Source organism: Sorex araneus, chromosome 4 (assembly GCF_027595985.1).
Source record: "Sorex araneus isolate mSorAra2 chromosome 4, mSorAra2.pri, whole genome shotgun sequence".
NCBI lineage: Eukaryota > Metazoa > Chordata > Mammalia > Eulipotyphla > Soricidae > Sorex > Sorex araneus.
In genome coordinates, this window is record NC_073305.1 from 52,761,771 (window position 1) to 52,782,695 (window position 20,925).

At 39.5% G+C, this 20,925-nt stretch overlaps 1 protein-coding gene across 4 annotated transcripts in view; it reads right to left on the reverse strand.

Moving 5' to 3' along the window:
* The window catches only part of ARHGEF3 (Rho guanine nucleotide exchange factor 3), a 347,358-nt gene that overhangs the window by 7,823 nt on the left and 318,610 nt on the right, over positions 1-20,925 (reverse strand). For all 4 annotated transcript variants that reach the window (XM_012934215.2, XM_004615153.2, XM_004615154.2 and 1 more), the window contains 6 exons: positions 18,092-18,262; positions 13,851-13,913; positions 12,151-12,247; positions 11,902-11,978; positions 6,413-6,670; positions 224-394 (listed from right to left, as the gene is read on the reverse strand). In XM_012934215.2, coding sequence (XP_012789669.2) covers positions 224-394; positions 6,413-6,670; positions 11,902-11,978; positions 12,151-12,247; positions 13,851-13,913; positions 18,092-18,262 — 837 coding nt within the window. The remainder of the gene's footprint in view (positions 1-223; positions 395-6,412; positions 6,671-11,901; positions 11,979-12,150; positions 12,248-13,850; positions 13,914-18,091; positions 18,263-20,925) is intronic.

Sequence of the window (20,925 nt, forward strand, 5' to 3'; positions counted from 1 at the left end):
CATGTTTGTTATGTATAATTAAAGTTATATAAAACATAAAAACATAAACTTCTGTGTACACACATTCCCATGCAAAGATGAATATGTGATCCCTGATATAAAGGACAACGGGAAGGCATTTTTGTGTAAAGAACATGATGGTGGGTAGAGAAAACATAGTAACAGGAGGCCCAGCGACAAATGGATTAAGTGTTGGTCAGACTGAGACAGAGGATCTACTCACCACACCCCGGTTGTTCTTCAGTTCACCGTGACAACACAGCACTCTCGAGCTGTCGATCAGAGCGTCTTTCTGGCATTCTTCCAAGTAAAGAAGTCGCTCTTTATAATAGCGGCATTCAGATTCTCCAGTCTTGGTGTTGATTTCTGCCACAATTCCCTGAATGATGTTTATCTACAGAAACAAAGAAGAAAGTGTGGGGAAATTAAGCAACTCTTCCACACAGAGTCACAGGGTCTAAGCCAAGAAAATCACCAAGATAGGCTTGGATCAAATTCTGAGCTGCTTTGGGAAAGGGCAAAATAAAGGTAAATTTTAATATACCATATATCTATTCATCAATGCACATATACATATAGACATGCATATATATACATACATATACATATACACATACATATTTTTACAGGTCTATAGGTATTTGCAGTCCATATAAAACTATATTTTTAAAATTTGATTTTATGCACTGTAGTTTACAATACTGCTAATGATATGATTTCATGTATAATACATTCCCACATCACACACCCTCCACCAGAGTGTCCACTTCCCTCCACTATTGTCCCAGTGTTCTCCCTACCCCCTGACCTATTCCCTCCCACACTTCTCTCCCCTATGGTAAGCTTTGTACTAATGACCAGTTCTCAGTTTCTGTTGTCTTTGGGTATTTATTAAACTCCTACTTTCTTTATGTCCCACTTATGAGAGAGAGATCATTCTGTGTCTGTCCTTCTAACTACACTCTGCACGAAGCTCTCCATACCCATTCACGTAGCAGCAACTTGCATGATTTCATCTTTTCTAAAAGTATTCCATTGTATATATGTACTGTAGTGAAACTAACTAAAGCCTAATTGGATCTGTGAAGATGACCTTAGGGTACAATTTTTAATGTGCAGGAATCATAACTAAGGCTCCACATTGCATATACTGTTAATTAAAAAATTACGCAAGACAAAACAAGGATATAATATGGAGACATGATCAGTGGACATTTATTCTGTGGTGATATTTTATCACATGAATAATAGGACTAAAAAGTCAGAAAATACTAGAAAGTAAAGAAGTGATAAATTAGTTGAGCAAAAACTCAGTGAGCACAATCAAAGGCAAAGTAATGACTTCCTTAGCAGGATACTCTGTCCCCTAAGAGTGAAAAGACCAATAGTTTCATCTCTCCAGCAGTGGTATAAACTGAAAAGACCTGGTGAGAGATACTAGTAAGATTTCTTGGTCATATTTACTTAACAGAAAAACAAAGAAATCTGTGAAAAGCAAGATTTCAAAAGAGGCCTTTACTGAACAAGAAACGACCAAATCTTGTAATTTGTTAAAGTGGTCGTGAATTCTAGGACCTAAGAGATTACTTTTCACAAGTTAGTGATATGGTATCTTCTGTCCAAAGGAATAGGAATGAAGAATGAAAAATTCTACACAGTAATCTTTGGTAGCAAGTTTGGGAGAAGATTTTAAGGTTTTGAACTGAAGTCTGGTGACTGTACCCTATGGACAGATATATAATCTCCACACTTCAGTAGCGACTAAGGTTCAAGTATTTTTTGTTATTTCCTATCTCTCAAATTTAAATTCATTATACTTTGATAAAAAAATAACACAAACTGCTGACAGTAGATGAAGGATCAAACATGATGGCCTCTCAGTATCTGTATTGCAAATCATAATGCCCAAAAGTACAGAGAAAAAAGAAAGGTGCATGCCAGAGAGGCATGGGATGGGGAGGGTGGGGGCAGGGGTCAGGAGGAAAACTGGGAACATTGGTGATGGAAAATGCGCACTGGTGGAGGGATGGGTGTTCGCTCATTGATCACGGAAACTCAATCATGAAAGCTTTGTAACTCTCTTACGGTGATTCAATAATTTTTAAAAAAAATAACATTATTGAAAAAAGCACTAGGCTCCTTGTATCATAAATGTAGATCTTTAGCCTTTGATGTCAGCCTAATTTATTGAAAAGAAATCATGTGAAATTAGACTGATTTTTTATTAACACCTAACAAGCAATAAGTAGAACACTTTGGTAAACAAATTTTATCTTTGTTTCTGTCCCCAGTGGTTTTCAAAATTATCAAAAACGAAACCAAAAAAGTCACAAAATATGCTAAAACTATGACTTCTTTAAATTCAAATTAATGCACATTGAGCACCTGTTCAGTGTTAGACTAGATGGTTGCATGAAAAAATGAGAGAGCTTCTTGCCCTCACATAGCTCTAAAATATATGGCAGGGGGCTAGAATTGGGGGCTGAGTACTTAAGGTGCTTGCTTGCCTTGCATTATGTTGACCCTACTTTGAATTCCAGAAACTACATATGGTACCCTGAGCACCAAACCCCTGAGCATTTCTGGGGATGGTCTCTAACACCCTCTCCATCAAACATATCTGGGAGGTTTCTGTGCCATTGCTTTATCTTACCCCTCTGAAGCTGTAAATATTTATTTAGGAATGTTGGGCATTAACCGCAGGGCCTCATACATGCAAGACATGTACTCCATCACTTGAACCACATTCCCAGCCCCTTTAGCATTACATTTTAAATATAAGGGAAGCCATACATTTTACCTTGTTTCAGTATTCATTGCTGTGGCTCAGGTTATCAATTAACTATTACTAGGTAAACCTGGATAGCTAGATTTAACTAATAATTGAGTTGACTTCCTGTACTTTCTGCAAGTATTCTGGAAACCAAAAGAAAATGCAAAGCAGGCAGAAACACATATTCACTTCCTAAATTAACTGAGGAACTGAACAGCTGGCATATTACACAAAGATTAATAAACTCAAATGCCATAGCAGCTTCCTAGAGCAGCTTTGACTACTTTCAAATGCTGCTTCTTTCTATGGTATTTTAAAAAATGTAAAGATATAAAATAATGAAAACCATGTATTCTGTAGTTTGTGTGTCTGTGTATTAATATGAGGAACTGCCAGTCTGCCATTTATTAAAATAATTGTTTTGCATATATATATATATATGTATGTATTATCCTGCACACAAAGAGAGTTTAATCCTTCTCTACTGGTTTCTGAGAGGGATTTGTTATGCAGAATTACTTCAAGGAATAAAGTTACATATAGCAAATTATCAATAGCAATCAGTTGTGGTAAGTTGTGAGTTTAAGTGAAATTCTTTTGCTTCTCTTATCAGGGTTCAAACTGAAAGGAAAGGACAGGTGAAGGATATGATGAGGGACACCTGGAACAGACCAGGGGTGAAGTTCCCATAGGCTGGAATCCTCATCCTCAAAATGCTCTCTAAAAGCCCCGAGTGTCTAGTCACTTGTGTGATAGTATCTATTCACTGGTTCTTAATAAGAATGAAGAGCAGCAACTTTCACTGATTTTTGCAGTGACAAAAATCAAAAGCAGGACAGTCCCTCCTATTGATACCAATGATTGTGCGGGTTTATGTGTGTGGTTTTGTTTGTTTCCAGGTCATACCTGGTGGTACCCATGCAGTTGGAACAGTACTAGGGCTTGTCCCCAACAGTGCTCAGGGGCCAAGTGATGCTGAGGACCAAACCTGGGTCTCCTGCATGCCACGCATGAGCACCAGCTCTTTGAGCTACCTCCCCAGCCCTCTGATGACTTTTATTTTTTTAGGAGCTGGGAAGCAGTGGTAAGTAGAAAGAAGAGACATCTGCAGGGTCATTTTCTGGGTAAAGCAGTCCTTAGAATTTATAACATAAACAATCAGATCTAAGGATTATTTGCATATCCAAGTTCCTATTTTAAGAATTTCTCTTTTGGGGACATTCCTATAAGCCTTCCAAAATACTTTTAAGAAATTCTAATAAGATATGGTAGTTTATGTACCACTTTAAACTAGAGCTTTCCTTAAATCTAATCATAAAACTGAATGCTTGAGTAGAAGCAATTTACTTAGAATACTCTGAATTTTCCCTTTTCATAAACGAAAATTTTATTCAGAGAACCTAAGTCAAGCTACATTATTACTGTGGATTTTCTGTTTATTAAACACTCACAATATGCCCACAAGCACAGGGCTAACTATTTCTGCTCATCAAGAGTAATAACATGGGAATTTTGAAAAGAAGGGGAGAAATTGTCATGCCTATATAGTATAGTTTGGCGTTTAGAAGACTGGCTTTGCAGACATTCTCAAATGCAGATCTGCCATGCTTTGTGCACAAACTGCCTCAAACAAACTATAGACCTGCTTTTGAAAATGGCATCACATTTTATGTACCAGGAAAGCTGGGGCCTCCTTTCCAATTGTAAGCAACTATATTCTTCTTTCTCTATTTCAAAATTCACACTCTAGTTCTCTCGTGCTTTTTTTGTTCTGTTTTATTTTTTAAAAACAGGACATTATTTGTCCATTAAAAAGAATGTCATTATTTGCTCCAGATTAAAAAGAAGAAAGCTTTATAGTAAAATTCAGAGCCTGTGCTTAAAAAAATAAAAGTAATTATTTAGACTAGTTCGAGCTCTGTGTTGTTTTCATTCCTGCAGACCACACAGTAGCTGAGATGAAATATGGAGAGGCAGCAACTCTATTGCTTGCTTCCCTGTAATAAAAACAAACATTATGAAGTGAGATGGGCCTCAATCTGGGTGCCTACATCACCCCTTGTGATCAATTGAGGATCTGCTGTTTATGCCATACACACTGAACACCTCATGAATCAGGACAGTCTTTCTCCTCCTTCCTCTCTGCTTTATCCTAGCTGGATTCCACCTCAGCAAGACTGCCTCACAATGTCTAGAGGCCAGACTTCTTTCTGCAATTCCAAAGGCAACAGGGGCTTAAAGAGGTGGCAAGGCTTTCAGCATCATGGTATAGGATCATAAAGGAAGAGAAAAGGCACATGGGTCACAGTCTAGAGTTCTGATGTCAATTCCATCACCTGCAGGCACCGGACCTGGACAAGTCTCGTCTGGAAAACTATTCTAACAACAGCAGCTATTCCATAAGTTATGAGGAGGATTGAAAGAGACACATTAACCAGAAGGCAGTTACATAAAGCTGATCTACTTGGCATTCAGCAGGCATTACTAGTGTTACTGCTTATTACTATAAACGTCCTCTCTGGGAAAAGAGGAAGTTAGTTTAGCAGTTCAAGGCTTCTGTCTGTCAAATCTTTTATGCATGTCTTCGTTCAGTCATTGCCCAGATCCAGTCTGGGAATGAGCCCTATGAATAGGTCTCTTTGCTGCCGACCCCACTGCCACATCCTTTGGTTTTCAAAACTGTACACCTGCCCCATCACAACTTCCTCTCCACTTGCCTCCCTGTCCTTGAGTCTCCTCCTCTTCCTCTATCTCCTGCTCTACAGACAAAGAGATCAATATGCCCAAGGTCAAAGAGCTTATTAGTGATGGAGCTGGGATTTGTGCCCTGAATCCAATCTACAGAGAATACAGAAAACAACACAAGAAAAAAAGAAAGTCTGAAATTGTTATTTTAAAAAGCTTCTATGTGGGGTGAGCCCTATCCTTTGCCTCCTTTTCTAGCTGCTTCCTCAGACTCTCCTTGGCCCCAGGCAGACTGATCCATGATGACACTGTTCAGGCAGGACCAGTCCTGTCTCACTCTTTGCTCAAACCATTCACTTGTGCTAGGCTGCCAGCTTCCTCGACTTGCCCAGAAGAGCACCACAATAGACCTGAGCTTTCTGGGTGGAATGCTCAGTTTTCAGTGTTCCTGTGATATGGACCCCACTTCTTCCTGGCGTTCAATAGCTGCAGGGGGAAAAAATCCATAGTTCTCTCTATTCAATAAACATTCTCAGTGTTTTGACGAGTTCCTCCACTGCAATCTGGCCTTGCTCTTAGACAGGCTTCACAAATGGGCTTTGGAGTGCTGGTGAAAGGTAACTCCCATTTGCTAACTAAGCCAAGATATTCCATTTAAAATATTAGCCCTCAGCAACAGTAACCATTCGATTACAGTCATCTATAGAGAAATCAAGATGCTTTCAGAATCAAATTGACCTCAGAGCTCGTTTCAACATAAACACTGAGTTAAGAAGCTGAAAAGTGACTTGCAAAATCAAAATACATTTGATGGTCAAGTTAAGCTTGAAGCCTGAAATTCCTGGGTTCCATTTTCCTGAGGGCCCTTTACTCATCCACTTTCCTAATCCTCTAGATATAGAGGGTAGGAGTGGGGGAAGTTGAGTGGGAGACAGAAAGAAAGTCACCACTTACAGCTTCTTCCAGGTGCTGCTGGTCTGGATTATCATTTGGTGTGTGCCTCAAGATTTCCCGAAGCAGCAGAGGGTATTTCACCAGACGGCTTCTTGGGATATCAAGGAAATTCCAGAGATCTAGTTTGCGGCTAAAGGGGGATTCTAAACATCGCTGCAGAAAATCTTGAACTCGGTGGTCTTGTTTTTTGTGGTCCAGCAGAGCTTTGGCGGCTACTTGATTGCTGCAGTAGCTGTCATAGGAGCTGAGACAAGGCAGCTAAGAAAGGAACATCAAAAGAGAGTTGGAATGTTAAAATAACTGTGCTCTGAAGCTACAAGCAAACATCGCTTGTTGCAACTGAACAAACACTTAACTGGTCTCCAGGCTGGGCTATTATCCCTTTATCTGCCTGGCTGGAGGAGAAAAACCAGTGAAATTTTCAAATCATTATTAGGCTCTGGCTTCCTCACACAAAAATAATTTTCTTAGTTGCATCATTAGTTTTGTGGTTGTCAAATTCCTACATAGTTCGTTTGCATTTTCTGTCAGTCTAAGCTAAAAAAAAAATAGAATTCTTGCATATACCTAAATTTCAGTACTTTCCTAAATTGGAAATAAGGCACATATGCACAGTTCAGATATACTGTCAGAAGAACCTGGTAAGGGTACTTCTTTGAGAAATTATTTAAGAAATGCAACTTATTTTTTAAATTATTCATAAAAAATTATCTAGAAGAGTTAACTCATGCATGCATTCATGTGTGTGCATGTGTGCACACAGACACATACATGAAGAAGCCAGACTTTACAGCCCAGATGTGTGCATGGTACAAGCACCACTACATAGATGACTAGATTCAAAGGTGGATTAATAGTAAAAAAATATATAAAAATATAATTAAAAAATAGAAGCTAGAAGCATTTAGAAGGATGACTTCAACTTTTTGACAGGCCCTTAACCACTGAATCTTGTTTTTATGCAATGGTTAACCTCACAATACTATTCACCAAACAATTCAAGACTTTGAAACCCTTAGACTCCACCATGTCACTTTTAGTGCAATACTAGTTTCCCTAACATGTCGCATCCATAGCACCGCAAAGTACAAACACAAAGTCAGAGACTTAGTGAAAGGGCTGCCCATCTTTCTGTCCCCCTCCTCTCTCTTTGTGGTATCCAAGATTCAGCACCCTGATACATGAGTTGCCAGTTTCCATGGAGTTACCAGAGAAGACAAAATGCAGCTAATGGTCCAACTGTTGATTTCTCTCAACAGTGACTATAGGTGCTCCAAATCATGCTCAGTGGAGGCAAGAGAGCTTTTTCATTTCTGCCTCCCAATGATTTAAACTGGACCTACTATCCAGTTGACATTCCAAGTTTGTGTTCCGCTTAAATTAATACATAACTATTTAATAGGGTGCCAGGTTAGGAAGTATTTGATGGTTTGCTTACAAATAAGTTGTGCCAGTACTGTACAAACCAACTAGCTAATTATTGCAGCATCCAGACAATAGGTTAAAGTAAAAAGAACAAAGCTGCAGTTTCTCTTAGTTCTCTTAGTGAAATAATTCAGGGACCCGAAACAAACAAAAATACCATGGAAGTGATGTTTAAGAAGTTCACTTCTGAGTTTAACATTCCTTGGAAATGTCTACCTTCCTTACATGTTATAAAAAGAAAACCCAGAGCAACCCTTTATTTCTCTATTTGTGTTAAAAAAGAGCTGAAGAAATTCTTTCTGCAACCTTATATTTGAAAGTAATGATAATTGGTACTTACACACACACACACACACACACACACACGCACACACACACACACACACACACACACCCCTCCCAGATGTGGTATTATGGCTTGTAATTTAGATTTTTAGAGTTAATTAAAAGGAGCCTCAGGTCCTCTTAATTTCATTTCTACTTCCTCGCCTCTTAAAAAGACTGGGAAATGCCCAATGTTTTCATTACCGGAAAACAAATCAACAGTAACCATTGGATGTGAATTATCGAAGAAAGCCCGCCGCATTGCTGCCCACCGTCCAATGGGCCACTGCTCTCTCTGATCCTGCCGCCTCTGCTGCTATGGCAACCACACAGAGCTCCAGTCCTGCATTCACACCTGACAGAATAGAACGCTCATTTCCTGAGCAGGACCTCAAAGGCTGTCTGGCTTAACCCACTGGCTAGAAAAGGCCACAAGTATAACTGAGAGAGAATGTAAAAAGTGGTTCCTAAATACACACACTTGCTACTATATGCTGTGAGAGAGGATAAGGCAGTGGTTAAGAGGACAGGCTGTGAAACAGAACAAGGTTTAACTCAGTTACTGGTCAGGAAACCCTTCTGAGTTTCATTTTTTCTACTTCCCAAAGCATATACTGACATCTTCTTATACTCTCATGAAGTAAGGTAGATAAATAGTGTAGCATGGCACTTGGATCCTGGTTAGGAATCAGTACATACTAGCTATTATTGCTATCCTACAACAACAGTAGGATTTTTGCTGTTTTTTAAAATTAAAGCAGTCATAATTTAAAGATACTAAACTATTTGCTCAGTAGGAGATAAACTGAAGCATATTCTCTGCTCCCCCTTTCCGGCGAAGCTTGAAGCTATTCAACATCTCTTTAAACAGACTATAAAGAATTTATTATGGAAATTCATTTTTCTTCTTTTGCTTTTTAAAAGAAATTCTATCTCTGTAACACTGTGAAAAGTTAAAGAAAAAAAAATTTTTTTCATTTCTTTCATTCCATTCCTGACCCTCTCTTTGGAATTAAAATTTAATTAGAACCCAAATTAACATGACAACTTGTCCTTTAAAGAGCTTATAAATTATTTTATTACTGAAAAAATGATAGTCTGAAGATTAGTTGCTTGGGAAATTGCTCCTTTCTCTCTTTTTCAGTTTTTTTTAAAAATAGCCTTTAAAAAAAGTTAACATATATGTAATAGGAAACTTAAAAACTTAAAAACAAAAAGCAAAGAACAAAGTCATACACAATACAACAAGCAGTTCTGTCTGACATCCTTCTCGGTGCTATTTAGGAAGTTGTTTCCTATGACAAGGAGGCTCAGGAGAACAAGCTTGAGACATGTGGAGGCTGATCCACAGTAACCAAGGTGGCTGGGGGGAAACCCGCACTGTGTAAAGGTCTTCAAAGTGAAAGTAATTGATTCATTCTAAGGTCAAAAGGACTGACCAGGGTTGTCCACTTGGGAAGCTCACTTGTTTGAAAGGTTCTCTCCCCTCCCATTTTTTCCCTTTGGGGGCAAATAAATCAATTTTTCATGGATTGCCTGGGCTCTGACTTTTCTCATTCAAAGTCCACTAAGATGTTTATTTTGTTCTGTTAAAAAAGCCAGAACTCAAACAGATGTACCTCTTGGTTTACAGTTCCCACTCACAAGGACACATCTGCAGTTAAAAGAGGGAAAACATTTAACAGCTCATCGGGTCTGATAAATAAGGGTCAGTTCTCATGAAGCCTGGTAACAATGGGCCACTTGTTAAATATTAGGCTGCTCTTCAAGCTACAAGTCTCCATTTGAGGTTTGAAATGTTCAGATAGCAATGCACCAGCACGGTCATGCTTTCTTCGTCTAATGACAATAAAGGATAGCAAAAGCCATCCTCTCATCAAACCAAATTTCTGAACAAAAGTGACATCTGTTTCAGAAAAAACCAAAAATCTTCACTTATGCTCCTGGAATAAATGGAAAATCTATATCTGATGCCTAAGTAAACCATATAGCTGCTTAGAGCCATCAAATAGAGCAGTTGTCAAATGCATTGTGGAGTGTGGCCTCTTTGGCCTCTTTACTCTCCATCAAAGCTGTCCACAGCCTCAGGAAGGTTAACAAATACAGAGACTGACTCTTGGGAGAGAGCTCAAAGGGCTGGGGGCCTGGATTTGATACCCTGCCTCAGAGCTTCCAAATACCACCAAGTGTGGCCCAAACAAAAAAGAAATACTGAGGTAGACCATCTAATCTCATTAAAAATGTTCTGTTTCCAGCTGGTAGAATCTCTTTAGAGAAATTTTTTATGGGCTAAATCAATTTTTAAAAAAAATCACCAGGACTCAGAACAAAATGAAAGTCAAGAGTGTAAGATGAGTGATCACTCTTGAAATATTAAGGCTGACTTTCTAAATTATTTATCTTAGAACATTACTTGCCCTTCTGACACACTGGGGATATTTCAGCCTCAGTGCTAAAATGGACTACTGAACAAAAGTTATCTATGTCATGAAACCCTCAAAGTCCCTGCTGGAAAGAATAATTGGGAAGCAGAGGTTACAATAAAGAGACCAACAACATGAAAATTAGGTCCTGAAAGGTTTTTAAGAAGTTTAAAATACAAATGTGACTGTAGAAAGAGATCATGGAAACAGTATGATTTATAATCTTCATAATATACTAGACAGTGGAATGACTCTTAACACTTGTCAGTATGGTACATGCTGCTTATTTTTCCAGATGACAGTGTGGGCAGACAGATAAGAGAACTGATTTTGTATGAAAGAAGTCATCAGGGTAATCTGTTTTCATTATTTGCTTTATAACAAATGAAGAACACTTGGAGCTGGGTGGGATATTCAAGTGCTCAAAGAAACAGAAATGTACAATTTGGAAGTGATGAGCACTATGGCAGAACACAGCTCATGTCTTGTCTAAACTAAATTATAGTAATCAGCAACCACCTATGAAATCTGATAAAACACAAATTCAGGGTCAGGATTATATATTTAAAATGTATATGTACATTTAAATGTCTATATAAACATACAGGATTGTATATTTACAACCTAAGACTAAGCTTACAGTTTATTTCTTTGTTTAATTAGGAAAGGAAAAGCATTCCAGTAGGATAATTAGCACAATACCCTGTTCATCTAGTAGTTACTTAGGATCAGATGTATACTAAATATTCACAACATTTGGTTCTGATCTTGTTAATGAAATTACATTTGATCATAAGCCTTATTATGGAGCCTAAATAAAAGCCTTTAAGGTAATGGACAGGAATATATCCATGAATTTTTACTGGAATAAAAGTTCAAACAATATGGCAGAATCTGACCTGAATATCAACTAGTTTTACATGAGTTGATGTGAAACTAGAGTATCATGTATGCCTCCATGGGACTCAAGGGTTATGTGGTGCAGGGTATTGAACTTAGCCTCACAAATGTTAGGCATGTGTTCTACCAGTTTAGCCCCCTACCCCCACCCTGTGCCTTCCCATTTAATTTACTGCACAAATGTCATGCTATCGTTAAATAAATTTGGAGTAATTTTCAGTAACTTTTTAAGAAGAAAAATATGTTTTCATGCTTTGAGGAGATAAAGTATTACACAATACTTCATTTTACTAGAAATTTAGTATTTGATCTGTTTTTACATATGAATCCAATCATTTCAATTTCTAAAAATCTAAATGAAACTCCATTGAAATTACTGCAAATTATCTTCCATTAAGACCAGAGAATTTTTCTTACCCAGCCCACAAGGATAGGCCCAACATATTCAGTTGAACCATCAGGTTTCCGAACATCTCGAAGCTGACTCAGGAGCGCTGATAAAGAAAAAAAAAAAAGTGGGGGAGGGGAAAAACAAAATTTGTGTTTTGTTAGACACTTCAATATAAACAAGACTAGATTTTTCACATTGTTTCATAATCCCGAGTTGTTAAAAGACAATTCAACTAAAGCTACAAGTTATGACTCATTCAGGGAATGAAATTATACCTTCATGTAAAGGAATGAGAGAGTCCAGTGTTCCAAAGATTTGATTCAACTCTTGTTCTGTCATGATGGAAAGTTTCAGCATGGGGTCATGATAGGCCTACACAAGAAGGATAAAAGATGGGAACAGATATTGAAAATCAGAGGATGTTAGTTGTTCATGTAAATGAGGTCTGACATAGTAACAAGAAAATTTATTCTCCCCAGCAATATCTTCCAAACAGGCTCTGATCACAGCTCAGAAATGACACAGGTGGGACTTCAGAGCGACAGAAAGTTGAACTAAGCACATATAGCAGGGGTCCTTTTGTTTTTATTTGGGAGTGTTTGCCCACTACGATGTCACAGGCCTTCAGAGGTCCTTTCTGATTCTGTGATTCTTATAGAGGCTGTGACTATCAGATAGTCTGATTTTTTTTTTGTAACTGAATCACTGTGAGATAGTTACAAAGCTTTCATTATTGAGTTTCAGTCATACAGTCCATCCCTCCACCAGTGTACATTTTCTACCACCAATGTCCCCAGTATTCCTTCTGCCACCCCCACCCCACCTACCTCCTACAACTATGGCAGGAATTTTCCTTTTTACTCTCTACTTTGGGCATTATGGTTTGCAATACAGATACTGAATTGGTCCTCTGTCTACTTTCACACACATCTTGCATCTCGAGTGATCCACCATTGACTAAGTGATCTCTTCTCTATCCCAACTGCCTTCTTCTCCAGCAGGCTTCCAGACCCTGTCTCTACTGTCCTTGGGTATTAATCTCATACTATATTATTTTATATTCCACAAATGAGTGCAGTCATTCTATGTCTATCCCTCTCTTTCTAACTCATTTCACTCAGCATGATATTCTCCATGTCCATCCACTTATAAGCAAATCTCATGACTTCATCTTTTATAATAGCTGCATAGTAATCTATTGTTTAGCCCCAAGGGAGTCAATGGATAGCAAAGTTTTGGAGAAAGATTTATTGTCAAGACCTTCTTAAACTTTTCCCACTCCAACCACATTTTACCTGAGAAAATGCAGCTTGGGTAGCAATGCAAGAAACATTGTAGATTCAAGAGGTGATTGATTTTGAGTTAACTTTTGGTGGCTGTGCACCCAGGAACCTTTCCCTCTTGCCAAACATTTTGCCATCCCCCACAAATGTGATCCCCATCCCCAAGTTTGGAATCAACCAACAGTTTAAGCATCTAAGGTCAAGATTAGACAGACTACAAAAGTCAAGGGTTTCCTCTCCTGTCCAGCATTTAATTTCCACATAAAACTTATACACAGTATATAATCACCTCCTTCAAGTACTTTAATCCACTCATGAGACTCCAGTAACTTTTTTTGTATTTCTGGTCCCTATTTCAGACAGTGCACACTCCCCACGGATATAGGAACCTCCATGTGAGACTTTTAAGATAATGAAATATACATAAAACTAGGCCCCCACAAACACCTTTGGTGAAACGATTCCTGGAGGTTCATTAGTAATGTACAGGGGAGAACCCCTGAGGGTACATGGTTCAGATAGTCTTTTTGATTTGAGCTATTTTCTCCACTGCTAGATTTGCAAAGGTTCTTCTCTATTTTTGATAGCCTGTCTTAGTCATAGAGTGCCTATGTAGCACAATTTTAGAAATGTGAAATAACTCAGAAGGAAAAAAAACAAGTCGCTAAACTAACCACTAGATCTAAACTTACCTTTTTTGCCAGTTTCAAGTCCTCTATCAAGTCTTCTTCTCCTTGGGAGAGCTCAAAGATTGCCTGCAAGAAAAAAGCATATTCACTGACCTCTTCCTTTCTGAGACCAAATTGAATAGTGCTTGTTCCTGTTCTCAAAGCCCCAGGTCTACTTATTCTTAAATACACTCAAAAATTCTCAACAGTTAAATTAATCCCTAATTATCTTAAGGATTCTCAACAGTTAAGTTAATTTGCAGCAAAAGTGTCAAGTAGCTAAAACTTACAAAGCAAAGACTGTAAAGCCTCTGTATTGTGTGCTTATACATCTGTGGGAGACTTTCCACATATGTTTTCCATCTAACAAGTCATCTTTCTTGGTATAGAACTTTAATGAAGCCGAACAAGAAGGAACTATTTTAGATGAAATAATTATAGTTTGAGCTATGGATTCCATTTCTCCATTGTAAGAGGCAATCATAGTATGAGTTTGGATGTGTTGGACACATCAGTTTTATTAATCAGAGCATCACAACTTGTCTTTCTTCTACTCAACAGAAGCTGGATCTCCACAGAAATCCTTTTTCCTTCCAGCCACTATCTTTTTCATTAGTTCGGTTTTTTTTTTAATTGGGGAGGGACATACCCAGTGATATTCAGGGATTACTTCTAACTATACACTCAGGAATCACTCCTGCAAGTGCTTGGGGGACCATATGGGATGCCAGAGCTCAAACTACAGTCAATATGGCAAGGAAAATGCCCTACCTGTGATACTATGGCCACTTTTTTTTTTTTTTTTTTTGCTTTTTGGGTCACACCCAGCAATGCACAGGGGTCACTCCTGGCTCATGCAGGAGTCACCCCTGGCGGTGCTCAGGGGACCATATGGGATGCTGGGATTTGAACCCGGGTCAGCCGCGTGCAAGGCAAACGCCCTACCCGCTGTGCTATCACTCCAGCCCCCCGCCACTTTCTTAAGACTGAAAAAATCCAGTATTTCATCATTAAACATGTATGGCAAAATTAATTCATTCTAAATTACTTCCAAGTTTTACCTGGCACCATAAATTAAAAGAAGCTGTCCATGTGCAAGAGTGTGTAAATGGGCCGTTTCTACCTTGCCTATATTAAGCCATCATTTTTAAAAGCTATGATGTACAGAACAAATTTTTCCTTCCATCTGAGAGTCTAATTGATGACTAACATAACATTATAAAAGACTGCATGTTTGTGGTGATAGTGTGGTCACTACCATCTTTCTTTCAGTCTATAGGGAAGAAGTAACTTAAATTTGAACCCCATTCCCTATCTATGTGGGGAGGGAAGTGAAGTACAAGAAAAAAATGGGTATCAAAAAGCAGATGGAGGGTTGAATAGAGGGAGTGATTCCTGAACACAGAGCCAGGTGAAAGCCTTGAGCATCACTAAGTGTGGCCCCCAAACTAAATAAAACAAACAAAAAAGAGATGGAGGTGGGACATATCGCAAAAGACTGGAGCATATTCTTTGCCTGAGAAAGCCCCAGGTTAAAATTCCTGGCACTGCATGGTCCCCTGAGCACTTGGAGTGGCACCTAAGAACCAGTGTGTGACCCCAAAACAAAACAAAAGAAAATGGAAGCAGAACACAGCACTAGAATCTAGTGAATGAAGACCCCTGACTGAGGCACAGGAAAGTCTCCACGTCATGTGTTTCAGTGGGCTCTATTTTATTTAAACTTTTATTTTTTAAATAATTGCAGACTCACACAAAGTGGCAAAATCAGTACGAGGAGGATCTGTGTTCCTATAAACCTACTTTCCCCAATTGGGGGCACCTTACATAACTATAGTATATTATGTAAACCAGGAAATGGCTTGCCACAAAATAATTATCTAGCCTTTACTTAGACTGTCCTCAGATTTCCTGTACATTTGTTTTATTAGTGGTCACTTCAATAGGTCTGAGACTCTGACTTAACAAGTATGACTGGATGGGGCTGGAGCGATAGCACAGCGAGTAGGGCGTTTGCCTTGCACGCGGCCGACCCGGGTTCTAATCCCAGCATCCCATATGGTCCCCTGCGCACCGCCAGGGGTAATTCCTGAGTGAAGAGCCAGGAGTAACCCCTGTGCATCGCTGGGTGTGATCCAAAAACAAAAAACAAAACAAAACAAAAAAACAAGTATGACTGGAGAAGAGGAACCCCACTGAACCCCACTCTGGGTAAAACACCAGAGTTAGAACTTTGTAAAGGGTCAGCACAGTGTCACTGTGAAGACCAGAGGTTTTGGAGGAAGACAGGATCTGGGTTCAAATTTGATTTTGCAACTTCCTACATGAGTCACCTTGGATTCACTGTACCTTAATCATCTCCTCATCTGATGAATCAATCCTACCCTTCCTTCTTACTACCAAACTGTATAGGTCATACCTATATACTACTATTCTTTGAGAAAACACAGGAAAGTATAAATCACCCATAATACCTGTCATTGGGTTAACCAGTTTAAGATTCTGCAGTATTTCTTCACAGGAATTTTCAGGGGAGTTATTTAAAAATGTTTTCAATGTTTCACTTATTTATAAATAGTATACTGACACGGTGCATGAATGGGTACATAATAAAAACTTACCTCTAACCTTTTTTTTTTTTTCAGCCACATCTGACTGGATCAGGGGTAACACCTGGCTCTGTGTTCAAGGATTACGCCAGATGGGGCTCAGGGAACCTTATGTAGTGCCAGGGACTAAACTTAGGTCAGCTACATGCAAGGAAAGTGCCCTACCACTAGTTCTCTTGTTCTTTCTCCCCTCCTCTCTCACCTCCTTTCTTTACCCAAAACCCTTCCCAGGAGGAAACAATGTTATCAATTCTTTGTAAGTACTTCCAAAAATATTACACAGCTCTACGGTAACGCATACACACTTGTTTTATGACGGCATACTATACATCCATTTTTGTGCTTTGCTGTATTCACTTAGCCATACATATCAACTCTTGTGTTCCAACAGCTATGGACTATTCCACATGTGGACATTCATTATTTAACAGCCTCATGGTAACACAACCAGGGTCTTTTTAGCTGGCTTATAAACACAGTGATGAAAAACCTTGCATACATATTTTTTTTTTAATCTGTGTATAAGTGGACTTGACCAATAAGTTCCAAAAAATGTGTCAATGAGTCCAAAACCTAGAAAGTTTTCAAGTACTCCTTCCTCAAGGTCAAAATTTCCACAAAAATAGACATTAAAAAATTTCACTAGCTTAATGAGTCAGAAAGTGAGGGACAGACATAGAAGGACTGCACTCATCTGTGGAATATAGAATAACATCACATGAGACTGACACCCAAGGCCAGTAGATACAAGGGCCAGGAAGATTGCCCCATAGCTGGAAGACTGCTTCATGAGCAGAAGGGAGAAGGCAGATGGAATAGAGAAGGCATCACTAAGAAAATGATGGCTGGAGGAATCAGTCGGGATAGGAGGTGTGTGCCAAAAAGTAGATAATGGACCAAACATGATGACCTCTCAGTGCCTGTGTTGCAAGCCATAATGCCCAAAAGTAGAGAAAAAGTATGGGGAATATTGTCTGCCATGGATGCAGGGGGAGGGTGGGAAAGGGCAGGTATACGGGGGATATTGGTGGTGGGGAATGTGCACTGCTGGAGGGATGGGTGTTTGATCATTGTATGATTGTAACGCAACCATGAAAGCTGTAACTATATCACAGTGATTCAATAAAATTTAAATAAATAAATAATGAAACAAAACAAAACAAAAATTTCACTAGCTTAAGCCTGGCCTGGGCTTTCTTTTAATACAGTGTATACACAGCCACAGAGGGCTTATTGAGACAGAAATCTTACATGGATTGAAATTAACTGCATCTCTAAAAAAAGAGGTTTTCCCCTAGGTTGGATCAATCAATGTTTTATAAATGGAATATTTTTAGAATATTCTAGAAGTTGCTATTAAAATTAAAATGATCCCTTTTCTGAAATCCAGATTCCTAAACAGATACTTCCTGATTCATCTTTATAAATCCATTTTTTAAAAAAGTTTCCATTGAAAGCAAAGGCTACACCCACCCAGCTGGGTGCTGGTTTTTCAGTTCCTTCCACAAATTCTGACACAACCCCATGTTAGCCGCTATCCCTCTACAAATGCACTGAAGCTCTCATCTGGAGACCATGGCCTGGACCCGCCTTGGCTTTCAACTGCAGGGCACCCTGAGCCAGCTCCACTGCCTTGTCCCTGGGTCCCGTGCCTACCTCCTGCCGTTTGATTTCCTTGGAAGTAAGCATCTGATTGACGCACACATCGAAGGTCTCACTCCACAGCTTGCTGTCTCTCCGTTTGGTGCTCGAGGAGGTGGCATTTCTGGACCAGGGGCGAGGGGCGAGGATGTCGGGCCGGCTCTCACTGCGGAAGCTAATGGAACGCTAAACAATGAGAAAAAACAAACTGTTACGGGGGCAGGAATGGCAGGGCTGGGTGGATCCTCGGAGCAGCTTCCCGTCACGGACAGAACATAAATCAGACATTTGCAAGAAATTAAAAAAAAAAAAAGGCAATGCTGCAAGGCTTTTGGGAAGCCGGGCATTGTTATTTGCAGGAGGCTGCTTTCACTCACGTGCGGGGAGTATCCGCTCAGAGAGAGCTGAGTACCTAGTGTACCACTGCATCAGAACATTGCAAGCCACACTCAAGCACAAAGGCCACTCAAAGTAATGAGCTCTGCATTCCCCCCCAGGGATGCTTCCCCTCTTCAGATGAACAAGGATTAGCAGGAGTGGACGTTCTTAAAAGAACTCTGGGAGTCCCCCTCCTCTCTCTACTTTCTGGCAATAGAATCAATCTCCCAACTTCCTTCCACACCTTGTCTCACAAAGTGTGGGTGGTTTCCCCTGACCTGACCTATCACTCTGGTTCAGGGGAGTGGGACATGATTCCCTGCAATCTGTAGGAGAAAGAGAAAGAAAGTCTTTCCTCTTTGGGGACTGAACTCTAGAGAGAGTAAAAGGATGAGTTTTGTGCAACTCCTTTCAGATCACAACAAAAGAGTCCGCTATAGGAGAGAATAATAGGACAAACATAATGAAGGCTGCAGAGAGGTAATGGCAAGAGGGAGGTAATGAGCTTCACCAACACCATTTAAGCATCCCACAGTTTTAAGCCAGAAAGAGCCTCCTAGACTTAGAGACTAATTAATGCCATCCCCTTTCTCTCCTTCCATTAATCTCAGTGGAGCTGTGTCAAGTGGAAAAGTACCAACTACCAACACAACCAATTTATATGCACCATCACAGCAGCAAACAATGCCAATTCCTGAAGCATTTTCTTATTTTCCAAAAAGGTTCCACAAAATCTGGGGCCAATTGAACTGCTCAAAGTCTACCTTTATGGTTGAAACAGGCTCCCATAGTACTTCCTCATGACAAAAAATGATCAAAAAGAAAGCCTAGAGCATCATCTTTGGCCTTCATGAGAGGTGGATTCAATGTATTTATTGGAAACATTCCTAAAGTACTCAAGTATCACTGTGCTCAAAAACCACATCTTAGTGAGCAAATATTCCCATGTCAGCAGCCTTCAGTGTGAAGTTGCAACTCCTCAGTTTGATACAGAAGAGCTCTTGGAGTCTGACTGGTGTGTCTATCAAGGATCACCTCCTGCACCCACCCACTAGCCCCCATCTTCAGCTTGACTTGGCTAACTCCATTCATTCTTTAGGCTTCATGCTTTGCCAGCGCTTGGTGTTTCACTCAAGCATATTTTTCTTCCTGGAATGCTTTCATTGAATTAATTTCTTAGGGGCTTGGGACCACACCTGGAAGTGCTTGGGGCTACTCCAGCTCAGTGCTCAGAAGTCTCAGAGGTCACTTGTGGCAATGCTCAGGATCACACAATCCTGGGGATGGAACCAGTCCTGGGTTGAGGCACCTGGCATACTTTTCTTTTATGTTTTTTGCTTGGCTAACATCTAACTCTCCTCATGCTACAACTCAAATTCCTCCTATGAAAGGATCAATGCCCCCCCCCATTCCATCTCCCAGAACAATCTGAACACACCTTTGATTTAGCAATGATCACATTTCATTATTGCTTACAGGTCACCTGCTCTGAACTATAAATTTCCTGAGGGCAAGAAAGGATTTTACATGACATATGAATCATTATCACTAAGGCATTCAAAGATAACTTCCAAATATTTTGAAATCAACAGTAAAATTCAAATAAAGAAAAATAAGTGTGTGTGTTGCTAGGGATACAACCCAGGACCTCACACATGCACAACAACAAACAGTTCTACTGCTGAAATGCATCCCAACTCTGCAAAAATGTTTAGAAAACTATTGAATACAAGGACATTGTTAAGTAAGTTAGCTTAATGGAATATTACCTACCCACTAAGACAGCTCTGAGATGGCTAAAATCACTTCTACTTAGTTTAAAATAGGAAAATCTAAAAATGAATATTTTAATACCATTCCAAATTATGAAAATGCACACAGAAATAAAGGAAATGCCACAAAATTCTGTTGTTTTAGCCTGTGAATCTTAGTTGCCAAGCTTTCATGAAATATGCAGAAGGAAACTTCCAAGGGGCTTTAGGGCTTTGCCATGACCTTCTGGAAGCCGACTTTGCAAGTAGCAACACAGCCACTCAAGCGGGCATAGACATCTCTGAGTTCCCAGCTTGTTAATATGCTGGTCAAGAAAGTACTTGCAGCAAAGACACAGTTCACTGATGGTATCTTGCAAATCCCTGTGATCTTCCAAAACAGGTCCTTATAAACAACCACCCAGCTAATGTTTGCAGATGCCCCAGCACTCACAATCAATTAGCCACAGGCACAGAAAGGTCAAAAAACGAGGGAGTGAGTCATCAAGCAACTCACTCATCTCAGTTTGTGGTTCTAATGCCAGCCAGGGCAGGAGTTAAGGAACAGGAAGAGAGGAAAACATAGAAAAAGAAGATTCAAAATGAAATCCATTTTCCACTTTCACTTGAGAAAGTTAACCACCCACCGGCTCATTCTGTCAATCCCTGACCAACACCCCACACTCTCCCACCCAGTTCTGAAAGTAAGTTATGTTCATT